Source organism: Cheilinus undulatus, linkage group 13 (assembly GCF_018320785.1).
Source record: "Cheilinus undulatus linkage group 13, ASM1832078v1, whole genome shotgun sequence".
NCBI classification, from domain to species: Eukaryota; Metazoa; Chordata; class Actinopteri; order Labriformes; family Labridae; genus Cheilinus; species Cheilinus undulatus.
In genome coordinates this window covers 13064328-13078811 of record NC_054877.1, presented here as the reverse complement: position 1 = coordinate 13078811, position 14484 = coordinate 13064328, and the positions used below count along the sequence as shown (strand labels likewise).

General features: G+C 41.1%; 1 protein-coding gene across 1 annotated transcript in view; it reads left to right on the top strand.

The window, feature by feature from the left end:
• Window positions 1-14484, top strand: part of LOC121520611 (netrin-G1-like) — a 136833-nt gene that overhangs the window by 45812 nt on the left and 76537 nt on the right. The window contains exon 3 of the mRNA XM_041804153.1: window positions 5778-6421. Within this exon, the coding sequence (XP_041660087.1) occupies window positions 5778-6421 (644 nt within the window). The remainder of the gene's footprint in view (window positions 1-5777; window positions 6422-14484) is intronic.

Below are 14484 nucleotides of genomic sequence, written 5' to 3'. Positions count from 1 at the left end.
TGTAACATACTGACAAAAGTAACCCACTATGTTACTGAATTACATACTGTCCCAGTGTTACAAACTCTGTCTAGCATACTGACAAAAGTAACCCACTTCATTACTGAACTAAATTTATGTAGCCATGTTATAAACCAAAACTGTGTAACATACTTACAAATGTTACTTGATTACAGAATTGCATACTATCACCATGTTGCCATGTTACAAACTATAACTATGTCTTACTGACAAATGTAGCTTCTTTGACTGCTTAACCTGCTGTACCTGTGTTAAAAACTGTTACTGTTACTATTACTATTATAGGAAGAATATTAATTAGATGTAAGTGCAGGATTATCAGCATTCATCAGAAAATACAATAATTAGCAACATTTCAAGTATAAAAATCTATGCAGCTCTCTACATTCTGTCATCACCATGTCATATTTTGGTTGAAAATGATTCAATGGTAACCTTCAACTTCAATTATAACCCACTCAGCATCATGCTTTCATGGCAGCAGTTCTTTTCTAAGGGTATTTTTCCATTGGTCGATAACTCATTTTTGCACAAAACTCTTGTTTCTCTCCAACTCTCTGCTGACTATTCCTCTCTCCCTCAGCTGTGATCACAGGAGAAGGATCAAGCTGAGAGGGCTTATTGTTTTCCAATAGCTGCCCCCGGCATTGTACTGCAGCCCCGAGTCTTAAATGACCACAGAGGCTATTGATCCTCATAATGCATTGTTTTTGTTGTTAAATAACCACCACAGGAAATCCGATGAAAGGTCCTGACCTTTCTGTGTCACTATCACTCCGCCTCCACTGGACTTTATGAAAGCATTCCAACATGCAGTAGATTTGGAAAAACAAATCCTGCAGGTGTCACTTAATGTTAATGTAAAAGGGCTTTTTAAAAAAGTTTGTCCACAGCCAGCCCCTGTATGTGACCCGGCTGCTTGGTTAGAGCGATCACTTCCCTGAAGGCCTGAAGTCGAGTCAGACGGCGAGAGAAAATGATTATAGATTGAATTTATGACCGCTTTGCACTGGTCTCTGAACACATCTTCTGCCGGCGTGATGAAGCAAATTTCTCTCCTTTTAAAGCTTCTATTTACCCTGCTTCTCACTGTTCAGCCGGGAAATTGTTTTTCTCATTAGCCACGGACGCTGCGGTCTGACTTCTTTATATCATCAGCGAATGAGGCTTCCATTCTGGTAGATGGAAAGGCAGCCACCCTGCTGCTTGCCCTGAACATTGCTGTGACAACAAATGAAAGACATTTTAAGTGAAAATGCATGCTCTTGAATGACAACAGGGAGAATCTGTCTCTCTTACTCTGTGTCTTTTTCCCTCCCTCTCTGCACGGTCAAGGTCTAAGCGGACCTCAGAGGCAGTTTGGGGAAAATATAACAAGCCACATCATCAGCAAACAGTTGACACAAGTGCGGTTTATCGTCCCTGTGGCCAAACATCCTCTCGATTACCCTCTCCCTTTAAGATTTCTCTCTGTTTCTCTTTCTGTTTTCAGGCTACACTCTGGCCTTTCAAGCTTCTTGCTGGATCTGTGTGGGTGTTAGAGAACACTTTTAGCAACCGAGATCTCTCTTTTAAAGAAACACATTGCTAAAAGGCCTCTACGATTATACTCCCACTCTCTGCTATTCTCTTTCTCTCTCTGTCTTATGGCAGTATAACCCTTATTACCCTCCTAATTGGATCACGCAATGCTCCTTTGAGTCAGCAGAGCAAGCCTAGTGACCCACAATCCCTTAGTCTGCCTCTACCTCGGCACAAAGTTATCGCTTGTAGCGTGTTACTGATAGCACATCAGAGTCCCAGAGTGAATAAAATGAATAAGAAGTTCTGGATCTAAAAACAAGGAACTCATGGATTCATCTTTCTAAGGAGATGATAAACATCAAGGAGCTTTTTTTCTTGGAGCAAGAGGAATTTAGGGTTTTTACTCAAAGACAGAATAGCAGCCATTGGTCTTTTCAAATGAAATATAATGGCGTCTGCTTATCAGTATTCCTGCCAGCGATCTGCGCCCGACAAAGTGGCAGACTGAGCTGAATGCACGGAAAGATAAGCGAGTAATGTTGCAGATAGCACTGTTCTCACCTTTAGATAATTTTGCGTGTAGAGTGTCGGATGATTGCTGATTATCGAACCGCTTTACAGTTGATCTGAATCTCATCTGCACTTAACCTCATTGTTCCTGGAGCAGAGGTGAGAGGAATGTCAATTGGAGCAAGTCTTGTGCTCTCTGGCTCTGTTTCAGCTCTCTCTCTATCTCTCTCCCCGTTCCTTCACACTTCCACACTGCACACAAACACATTCAGAGCTCTCTATCCCCCCTCTCACAAACAAACACAAACGCATCAAGAGCTCCTCTTTCTCCCTGCAAACACGCTCGCACAAACAGCCAGACTCCTCCAGTTGGATGTCTGTGGTACAGAGCAGACGCGGGCCCATGAAAAATGCATGTCCCTTTGCGTGTTTCATAAGAAACACTCATCGGGATTCTATTCCCATCCCAGCAGAGATACCACACAGGAATATCAATTACACTGGTAATTTGGGTGTCAGTGTAGGCAGGAATGGTTGCTGAACGGGAATCTAGGATCCACAGTGTCATCTTAATGAGAGGGTCAGAGTCGCCAGGAGCTCTGGGGGCAGCATTCCTAGTGCAGATTATAAAATACACGCTGGCCTGAGTGTGATAGAAAGGAGAACGGAGCTGGAATCATGATGGGATGGCGAGGTAACGAGGCACTGGAAAATAAATAACCCGGACCAACAGCTGACCCGGGAGATGCTTCTGGGTTTTGTTATAGTGAGGGTGGAACTGTAACAGCCATGTGCTTTAAAACCAACAAGCAGTGGTGGATAGTGTGCAATTCTCCAGGGGCAGCACAATTTTTCACAGATGGACCAGGATGCACAGTGCTGGGAAGAAGAATTTGCCCTCTTCCTGATGTCTTTTTGAATGTTTCAGCTCAATGAAAAAATGTTAATATCAGACAAAGATAACCTGAGTAAATACAAAATACACATTTTAAAAGATGATTTCATTCATTACAGGAAAAAAGCCATTCAAACCCACCCGGCCCAATATGAAAAAGCAATTGCCCCCTAAACCTAAAAACTGGTTGCGCCACCCTTGACAGCAACATCTGCAAGCAAGCATTTGTGATAACTTGCAATGAGTCTTTCACATCACTGTGGAAGAATTTTGTCCCACTCCTCTTTGCATAATTGTTTCCATTCATCCACACAGGAGGGTTTTCAAGCATGAAGGGCCTGAATGAGGTCTCAATCTGATTTAAGTCCAGGCTTTGGCTAGGCCACTCCAAAACTTTCATTTTATTTTTCTAAGTCATTCAGAGGTGGCCTTACTGGTATGTTTCAGATCATAGTCCTGTTGCATAACCCAAGTATGCTTGGGCTTGAGATCATGAAGCAATGGATGGACATTTTCCTTCAAGATTTTTTGGTAGAGAGCAGAATTCATGATTGTTTCAATTACGGCAAGTTGTCGTATGGCCCATTTATACGCTACGTTTGAAACGCATACGGATACGGACAGATTATTCTGTCCATACTCTGTTGATTTCATCTGTATTTTTGTCTGTTCTCCCTAAGTTCACTGATACCAACCAAACATTGCGATATCACCGCCAGTTGTGGGGGCAGAGTTGAGGCAACTGTTTAACCCAGAATAGCAACATAAAACAAAGAGGAATTACTTGAGGAAATATAGCTAGAATAATGAGTCAGCTGTTAGATAATACAAACATGGTGTTAGCTCACCTGGGCATGAAGACAGACAACTACAAGGGCACAGTTAAGCAGAGAAGGGACTGTTCTTTCTTCAGACTATGGGACAGGCGGAGCAGCATCGAAGTAGTTGTGAGGCTCAGTGACAGACCATGACCTCTAGTGGTTAAGTCTTTCACTGCCCACCCCAACATAAGAGATGCATGTCAGTATGAGGGCATAGACAATTAACTTCAAATCCTGAAGTATCCAAGCAGCCCCGGACCATCACTTTACCACCACGTTTGACTGTTGGAGTGATGGTCTCTTTAAGAATGCTGTGTTTTACACCAGAAATAATGGGACACACACCTTCCTAATGGTTAAAATTTTGCCTCGGCAGTCAACAGAATATTTTCCCAAATGTCTTGAAGATCATCAAGATGCTCTTGGCAAATGTGAGAACCTTTCTGTTTGTTTTGATCAGCAGTGGTTTTGGCCTTGGAACTTTCCCAGGGATGACACTGTTGCTCAGCGTCTGTCTCATTGTTGAATTATGAACACTAACCTTAAATGAGTCAAGTGAAGCCCGCAGGTCTTTAGGTGTTGTTCTGGGTTATTTTATGAACTCTTGGATGTGTGTTGATGCACTCTTGGAGTTATTTTGGTAGGCCAGCCACTCCTAGGAAGGTTCACCAATGTTCCAAGTTTTCTCCATTTGTGGGTAATGTCTCTCCCTATGGTCTACTGGAGTCCCAAAGCCTTAATTTAGTTTAGTTTAGTTTAGTTTAGTTTAGTTTAGTTTAGTTTAGTTTAGTTTAGCTTAGCTTAGTTTAGTTTAGTTTAGTTTAGTTAAGTTGTATCAGGGACTGTGTACACAAACTACATTAAGCTAAAAAAGAGGAGGAAGTGCCTATTCAAGTGCATTTCTCCCTCATTATGAGAAATTAATAAATGACAAAAATGTTATATGTCCTATAGTAAATATGTCTTATAATGACAATTTTTTTGTAGAACAGATTCCTCAATTCAAAACAGAAAGCAAACAGTGGAGATGGGTGGGGATGGGCAACACTGGGCAGAGCCAGTCTAAATTGTCATCCTGTGATTTTGTTTTGGTTGAGAGCCCCTGGTGGTGAAATTTTACACAACTTTTAAAACTCTTAATAGTATAGGACATCCAACCAATAAATGATGATTCAGCTCTTTTTTTTCTTTAAAATACATTCATGTCCAATGGAAAACTATGAATCTGCTTTTCTTGATAACTGTTAAAGGTATCTGATGTATTGCTAAGTGGTGAGTTAGAAAATAGTGTAGGTAAACTCTTTGGGGTTTGTTGTTTTCAGCTCTCTGTTCACACTGACTGAATTTCACTCATTTTAACATGCTAATGTTTACTCAGAGGCTCAACACAACAGCAGCAATATCAAAGCCTCATTGCAACCACTTTCAACCATTTGTGGATGGACAATCTTTAAAAAAGTGGTTTAAAATGCAGAAAAAGCGATTGCATTTTCACTGTTAACATTTGATTTCCAAATGCCATGTATGCCCTTTTTTAAGGGCACAAAGTAGTAAGAGTTCTATCCTTAAAATTCATATTTCTTCACTGCTTTTTTAAAGCATTCGTCAGTTTTGTAAAAAGTCTTCTTGCAAAAAGTTAAGCTGAAAATTTTCAGATATTTTCAGCCTGAGCCTTGATTTTTAATTCATTTCACCACCATGCTGATCGATTCAGATCAAACTTTCACGAGTCCTGCTGTAGAGTTTCCTTCTCCCCAGCTAGCAAGAAGAGGAGATCTGTGTCCCAAACCTGAAAAGGTTTACATTCCTGCTCTAAATATAAGGGCTTGTTTTCCCACATCATGACCCAAAAATGATCAGCTTCATTTTTCATCAAGGCCATTACACTCTGATTTTGCAAAATCTTTCAAACTGCGACCATAAAACATCTCAGTGTTGCACCATTATCATATTTAAAGACTAGCTGCAGTGTGAACTAACCGGGGTTAATCTGTGTCTTGTTACAGGAGAATCCGTACATGTGCAACAATGAATGTGACGCCAGCACTGAGGAGCTGGCTCATCCTCCAGAGTTGATGTTTGACTTCGAGGGTCGAAACCCTACGACTTTCTGGCAGTCGACGTCCTGGAGGAAATACCCCAAACCCCTCCAGGTCAACATCACTCTGTCGTGGAACAAAACCATCGAGCTGACAGATGACATCGTACTGACGTTTGAGTCTGGCCGTCCCGAGCAGATGGTCCTGGAAAAGTCACTCGACTACGGACGGACCTGGACCCCGTACCAGTTCTATGCCACCGACTGCCTGGATGCATTCACCATGGAACCCAAAACGGTGAATGACCTCACCCAGCGCACCCTGCTGGATATCATCTGCACTGAGGACTACTCTCGTGGCTATGTGTGGAAAAACGACAAGACGGTTCGTTTTGAGATCAAGGACCGCTTTGCCCTGTTTGCCGGGCCCCGGCTACACAACATGGCCTCGCTGTACGGCCAGCTGGATACCACCAAGAACCTGAGGGACTTCTTCACCATCACCGATCTGAGGATTAGGCTGCTGAAGCCAGCCACTGGAGCCACCATGGTGGATGAGAATAACCTGTCCAGATACTTTTACGCCATCTCTGACATCAAGGTGCAGGGCAGGTAAGACACGTTTAGATTAGTTTGAATGCTGTGGGAATGTTTGCCATCTTCAAAAGAACCTACAAGTGAATTCTTAAAACCTTTTCCACTCAACCTTATTTGGCATGACCGGTGGAGTTTTTCCGAAACATTTTTTTGCACCATTGTCCGGTACTAAAAAATCAATTTGAAAAATGCTGGAGAGTTGAATGAGTGAGGTTGACTGGGGTCAAGGTAGGATGAGATGAGTGGGGTCGAGGTTGCTGGAGTTACCTGGTTTGGCATCTCTCGTGTTATCTTTATGGAAGGAAAGGAGGAAAAAATGGGGTTTGGGGGATAGGGTCTTGGAAAGTGAAAATTTGAGAAAGGGTTAGACAGGCTTACATGTACACAAAGGTCATGGCACAGGAAAAAGAAAATAAAGTAAAGGACAGGTGATTGAATTGGTAAGAGAGACATCGTCCTTCTCTTAAACTTTGGTTATAACAACTTCTTACAAACAAAAGCTATGTTTTCTCTCAGTGCTACTCTCAAAAAACATCCCCTTTTTCCTTTATTATTTCGTGAAATTCCTTCTCCTAAGCCAAAACCAAAACTGGTGATCTTTAAAATGTGAATGATTTACATCGGTTTTCTTGTTGGTGATCCTAGCTACTGATTTTGCCTGTTTGTGCTGTCACTCACCAATCACACATGGAAATTGTAAATCCAAAGTTGAGATTTCACTCTGAATTAAACTGGCCTTGAAAAAAAAAAAGAATTCAGGTTCAAGAGAATCTGCATTTTGCTCAAGAATGCAAACCTAGGGAAGGGGGAACAAGAGTCTCATCGCATAGTCGAACACAGTGAACAACCAAAAAAAATGTGGATATACTTAAGCATAGGTGGGCTTCAATATAGTATTACTGCTTGTGCACATGCAGACGCACAGTTGTGCAGTTTGGGTATGATGTGATTTCTAATTGTTATAACCCCAAACCAGACAGAAGTCCTGGTCTTGCCAAAAGTACCACCTTTTTTTATTCTACTACCCAGCGCTTAATTTAACCTTTTTGCGCATCATCTGCTGTGGCTAGTAGTTTTCCAAACTTACTGGCCAATCTGAATTTCACTACACACAATTGTCATGCTGGATATATATAAGGTTGACTGTGGCAAGCTAAAATTTACTTGAAACAGATGTGCAATCCTTTGAAATTTAAATGAACACTGCACCTCCAACTTTAACCTATTTGTGGTCTTGTACAAAGTGGGAACACTTTCTACTTGTTTAGGAGGAAAATGGACCATTTTATGTGCAAAAATAAAGCCTCGTTACCATAAGAATCTACCACTGTAACAATTTCCACAAACTGGCTCTAACAGCCAACTTCAGGTTGAACAGAGCCTGGGAATTGTCACCGATAAATTCAACATGCCAAAGTGGCTGCATTTCCTACCATGGCCGATAACCACCTGTATTTACTGTATGGCAAGTGTCACTATCAAGCCCTACTTCCCAGGGGTGTAGCTAAGGATTTTTGGCCCCCAAACAGAAAATAATGCAGGGCCCCTCTTAACCAGCAAGCCAAGCACAAATATTGCATTGATATTTATGCACTCTAATGTACATTTAAACCATAATTTCCCTATTTCCCTATATATTTCCCTATATATATGAAATACCTGTTTTTATTAAAGAACATTTAATTGCATCATCTACACTGTCCTCATTTTTTCCGCTTTGTCTTCTGTCTTCTCCTCCTCTTCACAACCCCAAGAGAAACTTCTATTTTCCCTGCATTCCTCTCTTCCACTATTGTTACTTTGCTATCAGTCCCTGCTTTTTTCTCCTTCTATTCCGTCATCTTGCGCTCTGTTCCTGCTTTCTTCTCCTCCAGTTACCTCTTCCTGCTCTCTGCCCCTGCTTTCTTCTCCATCATCCTCCTCCTGCTTCTTGTCGCTTTCTTTATCTCCATCATCCTCATCCTGCTCTCTACCTCTTCTTTCTTCTATTCTATCATCTTCATCTTGCTCTCTGTCCCTGTTTTCTTCTCCTTCACCATCCTCCTCTTGCTCCTAATCCTTGTGTTTCTCGTCATCATAATCATCTTGCTCTCTAACCCTGCTTTTTCCGCCGCCATCCTCCTTATCTTGGTCTCTGTCCCTGCTTTCTTCTCCTCCATCATCCTTATCATGGTCTCTGTCCCTGCTTTCTTCTCCTCCATCATCCTTATCTCGGTCTCTGTCCCTGCTTTCTTCTCCTCCATCATCCTTATCTTGGTCTCTGTCCCTGCTTTCTTCTCCTCCATCATCCTTATCTTGGTCTCTGTCCCTGCTTTCTTCTCCTCCATCATCCTTATCTTGGTCTCTGTCTCTGCTTTCTTCTCCTCCATCATCCTTATCATGGTCTCTGTCCCTGCTTTCTTCTCCTCCATCATCCTTATCATGGTCTCTGTCCCTGCTTTCTTCTCCTCCATCATCCTTATCTTGGTCTCTGTCCCTGCTTTCTTCTCCTCCATCATCCTTATCTTGGTCTCTGTCCCTGCTTTCTTCTCCTCCATCATCTTCATCTTGCCCTCTGTCCCTTCTTTCTTGTCCTCCACAATCATCCTCCAAAAGTTGAGAGCTTTACAGCCAAATTTGTGTGATGCTGCACTGCATCAGTGATCTTTCAGTTCTTGTAGATGCAGGATTTGATAACTTCTGACTACTCATTCCTGTTATTTTGCACAATTTGATAGAATTTTGGCATTATAATTCTCAAAGACCTTCAGTACTGCTTACTTTGTTTTGCCAGTCATTTTTGATCCTGCAGCTTTCAGATGTTTGTCCTAATTAGTTCAATGTTAAGTAGATGATAAGGACTTGTTAATAAATTTGCCTGCTGAGGTGACCATTTGAAGGTGATCATTAAATCCTACAAACAGTGGTTTTGTGAAACATTGTGGTATATGCTACCTACTTTTAAACAACACTCTGACTTATCATCTTTTCCTTTCCTTGTCTTTGAGTTAAATTTTCCTCTTTGTAGAAACATCCTGATGATCTGTTAATTAAAGTTTTCATAGAAACTGGATCCAAATTTTGCCGTTTATGATTTCAGAATCACTTTCAACTCACTTGAAAAGCCACAGTCCAAACATGAACAAAAGTCTATGAATGCATTTGGATAAGGACATTACATCTATGATAACAACTGGCAGAATTTTATAAACTGCAAAGAGAGAAGCTTCAAAGCTGTTCCTTCGTTAGCCTAAGTCCTTCATAAATCCACGTCTGAGGGTTTACAAGGGCAAAGTGTTTCGTGGTCTGAAATGAGTTCAACCCAGCCCAAAATTCTCTTTCTAAAAAAAAAGTCTGAATCAGGAAATAAAAGCCGGCGCAGATACTGAACTCTCCTCTCCTAAATTACTTATTATAACCCTAACTTGACAAGGACAGAGGGCTGAGCTCGCCTCCTGTGAGCCGTGACGAGGAGAAGAGTTTTAATGCATGTCTCTTTGCATATTTTATGGCCGACACAGATCAAGATTCCACAGACATCTCGTTATCCCATAAGATCCCCATTAATGGGTCAGGTAGTAGATCATTTAGATAAATGTTTGGATTTAGAGAAGTTTGTAAGTAAAACTACGTAACATCATTGGTTGATGACTGTGAGAGTGGTAGTGAGAGCGTGCTTCTCTTTGACATACATTATTAGCTTTCTTACTGTGCAGATCTACAAACACAACCATTGATATTTTGTTTTTAAAAGCAGATTTTGTATTGCAGTAGTTTTAGGTATGTCGGTAAAGCCACTGCTTAATGGTTTGTCTTTATTTCTTACTCTGTCCATCATTCCAAACCCAGATACTGTCATCTTTAAGTTTTAACCTCATGGTGGTGCAAGAGGAAAAGTCAGCTCCTAGTCTGGATAGACAGCAGAGGAAAGTTTCAACAGTATGATGAAATATACAACTCAGTGTAAAGCAGAAGTTTGCCCCGAGTCAAACATCTCTGTTTGCAGAGTTACATTCAGTTACTTTATTATCGGCTCAGGTTCAGGCTGGTTCGTTCTTCTACCATTTAGAGAAGGAGGCGAGATAGATGAGGATAAAGTCAAAGTTAATCTTATGTTTTATGGCTCTTAATAGTGTGATTTATGGTCAAGTGGTATCTTTTTAGCAAAATGTCCTTCATTTCTGATGGGTTCTTCTGTGTTATTATTATAGAGACTTGTATTTTAAAAAGAGGACATTTGGGAGCAATCTTTTGTCTGGCTTGAGGCAAAGGATAAAGTTTTTTTGTGTTGTTGTAATAAGTGATAGTCATTAAATTAATTAAACACTATTGAATGAGCAGAAAGCAGAAAGCACATTATTTTAGTTTCATTAAAGCTGAATTTAAAAGTTGTTTTTCCTCTTGGGTACTCCAGTTAAAGACATGGATACAGAAGCAACACAATTATTTAGAGACATGTTGTAAAATCTGGTGTGCGAACTGCACTTCCAATCACAGCTGCACCCGCCCTAGCGAGACTGAAAATTCACCCGATTTAGTGTTTATTACAAGTGGCTGCTATGTTCTTCAGGATGTGCTGGAATACATAACAACACAGACCAGACAAGAGTTTGGAGCCACTTTTTAACCGCTTTTCTCCCCTGTTAGGTCATAATCCTGCATTAAAAGAAAACAGGGCATATAGAGTTGAGTAAATAAACTTCCATGGAGTGCTGATATGGCCAAAAACATCCCTAAGTAAGTCAACGGGTGACAGGTAAAAGAAGGAAGAGCTATTTGCAGGTTGTGAGTCTGTCTCACAACAATCACCTCAGTATGAGAGCTCAACTGTGCTATAGCTATTTCTATCAGGAGAGACTTAATACGAGTTTTACAAATTAAATGAAAGAGAAATGTGCAGAGTCGTTGGCAATTAGACTCCATTGTGATGACATCATGTACTTGAAGGGATAGTGAGGTAAACAGCAGGAATAGGATAACCCCCTATGGAGTCTAGACACTGGTGTTGTTGATGAGAGATGCAGGATCAGATGAGGACTAGACTTATGAGAAGCTGGCCCAGAAACAAATGAGGTGGATTGGAGGAGGAGACTGAGGTTTGCAGGATGAGATGAGCAGGAGACCTGAGAGGATCTGGACTAGATGTTGTTGAATTCAATGGAGGTGGCTAGGGTGGAGGAGGGTTGCAGCGAGTGAAAGGCTGAATGAGAAAGAGAGAATGACAGGTTTAAAATCTGATAGGTGCATGATGATTTGTCAAATGAGGTTGTGGCATAATCTGATTCGTTGAGTACTGAAGAGAGTGAACGCCCATAATCAGATGATCACCAGAGTGGGAAGGGAATGAATGGAAAAGGAAGAGATATGAATGAGTGTTGACTAATGAATGAGTAGAAACAGTCCTCCTTTCTTGAACTTTTGTTGAGCTCCATTAGATGCACAAACTCCACACAACAAAGACAGATGGTACTAAAAGAACAACACAGCTGCACAGAAGCTGCACATTGTGGACTTTGCTTCCTTTTGGCAGATTCCAAAGAACAGACTGCATCTTATAATACAGACTTTATGGAAGGCAGCCTCCAGAGGCACACATTATTCACCATATGTAGTCATGTGCATAGGCACTAGGCATGTAGGGTACTAAGGGTTCATCACAGGGCCTAATGTTTCACAACCCAAGGCTGGAATGAAGAGGAGGGTGGCTAGAGTCAAGCTAGACACATGATATGCCTGGGAGACCACCAGCTTTTTTTTGGGGGTGCCTATAACATCTGTAGCACCACCAGGGGCTCGTGGCAAGCCTACTCCCACTCAGACGGTATCCTAGGCTATCCATCCTTACTCACCACATCTACCCATACAGCACCCCAGAGGTGTAGGAGTTTGTTATTTTTTCAACAGATTATTTTCCATGCCCTGTTAACTATGCAAGGACAACCAGACCAAACTGGAGTTGTGTCAGTTCTCCTTCACACCCGATTTGGCCCTTAGGCAGCGTACTCGCCCACAGCTTCCCCTTACTTCAGCCTTAACTTTTGGCTCAAACATGCCAAAAAGTTCTGCACAGTATTATTTAGGGCAGCCATCCTCAACCTTTTTGCACACAGACCAGTTTTTCAACTCTCAGAGACCGATGTAGTGAGGGGCGTCTAACGATGGTTACTGTGCGAAAATGTTTGATAACTTTTGAACGGTTTGTATTTTTAAAATGCTAAAGCTGAGAGTCCCTGCCCTCTGAGGGTATCATGAACGTCTCATTTAAATGCACGCATGCTGTGTGTGGGGGGTAAATATGCAGAAATAAACTAATACAAACTGCATAAAAGCAAATGCATGGCAGAGAAAAATACAGCTCACCATAATGCTGAATCAGTGAGTGCATGACAATAGCCTTCTACAGTAAACCCGTATTATAAATAGGACTCCTGGTGTCTTTTCAATTCAGCTTGCAGTCGTAGGCTTTACTTCAGTCAAAGTGGAGCCTTTTCTCCTTTGCAAAAAAGCTTTCCAATGATGTCTGTTTTTTTACTCATTCAAGCTGGCTTATGGTTTATTTCTGGGTATCATGTGTGGGAGACAAGCACCTTGACATGTGCCAAGAGGTCAGAAGGCACAGATGGGTGACTTAATGGCAGTGAATCCAGTTATTTTTCAAAATAAAATATCTTTCAGACTCTGAGAGAAAAAACCCTGTAAAGGAAAAGTTTTTATCTTAACACTCTAGATATGTTGGAATATGGTTGCTGTAAACATGTGAAAACACTGAGATCTACATGTGACTGAATTCTGGATTGAGACTGTTAGAAAGTTTTTCACCTCTTTCCTGGCTTAGTTTAACATGGGCGGGGCCAATATTTGGGCTCATGATGTCACATGCCCACAGTGGGGAATGACCCCGCCCCTCTAACAGTACAATAAAAATTCACAGAGCAGTTCATCTCAGTACAGTCTGTTGTAAGCTGATGTCACTACCTTTACTGAAAGTTAACAGTCAGTTAAATGCTGTTTTCTTGTTCACTGTTGGGTAAATTTCCCAGTCTATCAGCCACAGTGGTCTATGGATCATTTAAAGCATCAAAACAGAGGTATGAGCCAGACTTTGTCTCTTCTTCTGAGGTCAACAAAAGGCCAAGAGGCAGGATAATAGTCTGAGTGCTGCCCTCCATTCAGGTTGTAGCATTTTTTTAATTTGAGAGGATCATATTTCTCCTGAGTGGGCGTGGCTTCAGCTCAGTCAACAGACACACCCACACCATCCTGGAGCAGATTTTACTGCCTTATTTTCATGATTTTGAAGCTTATTTTTATAAACATAGAGATGTTTTATTTGACTAAAATTTCACCTGGTGGTTCATAACACAGACCTTTATACAGATTAATGTTCACTTTACAGGGTCTTTAATAAAATGGAAATAGAAGAAGTTATTTATTCCTTCTGTGCAGCCAGGTACCGAACGACCCATGGATCAGCTGATTTAGGGCACACTATTTATACTGGTTGTATCCCACAAAGTATTGTGAAAAGTTGTGTATAAAGGATGCTCATTAGCCAAGCTCCAAATACCATCATACACTGAGTATATTTTTCAATCATCTATATGTATGAGCCTGATATTTACAGCTGTTTGTCATTTTTGTTATGTTGTTCTATTTGCAACACACAAAACCATACATGAACTATCCGCAATGAAAGATGTCATTGATGGAAAAAGGTAAGGTAGTTAGAAATGTTGCATTTTTCTCCTTTTTTATATATATTTTTCCAGATGAGTTCCCTATATAGTTCAATACAAAGAATTCCCTGGAGAGTTGGTAATGAATGGGTGACAATCGGACACAGCTATAAGAGACGAAGTGTTCAGAGTCACTGTGAAGCAAAATCAATTTCTGTCTCTAATAGTGCTATCCGGGAGTAAAGTCACTGTAAATATGTGAAAACACTGGCAACTATGTTTTACTGAAAAATATGATTCAGACTGGTAGAAAGTTTTCATCACTGATGAGTCTCGGTATCTTTTGGCCAGGACTAAAGGGGAGGTCTCAGTGACGATACCCCACCTCTACAAAGCTCTAAACTCCTAAGTTCAGAATTTGCT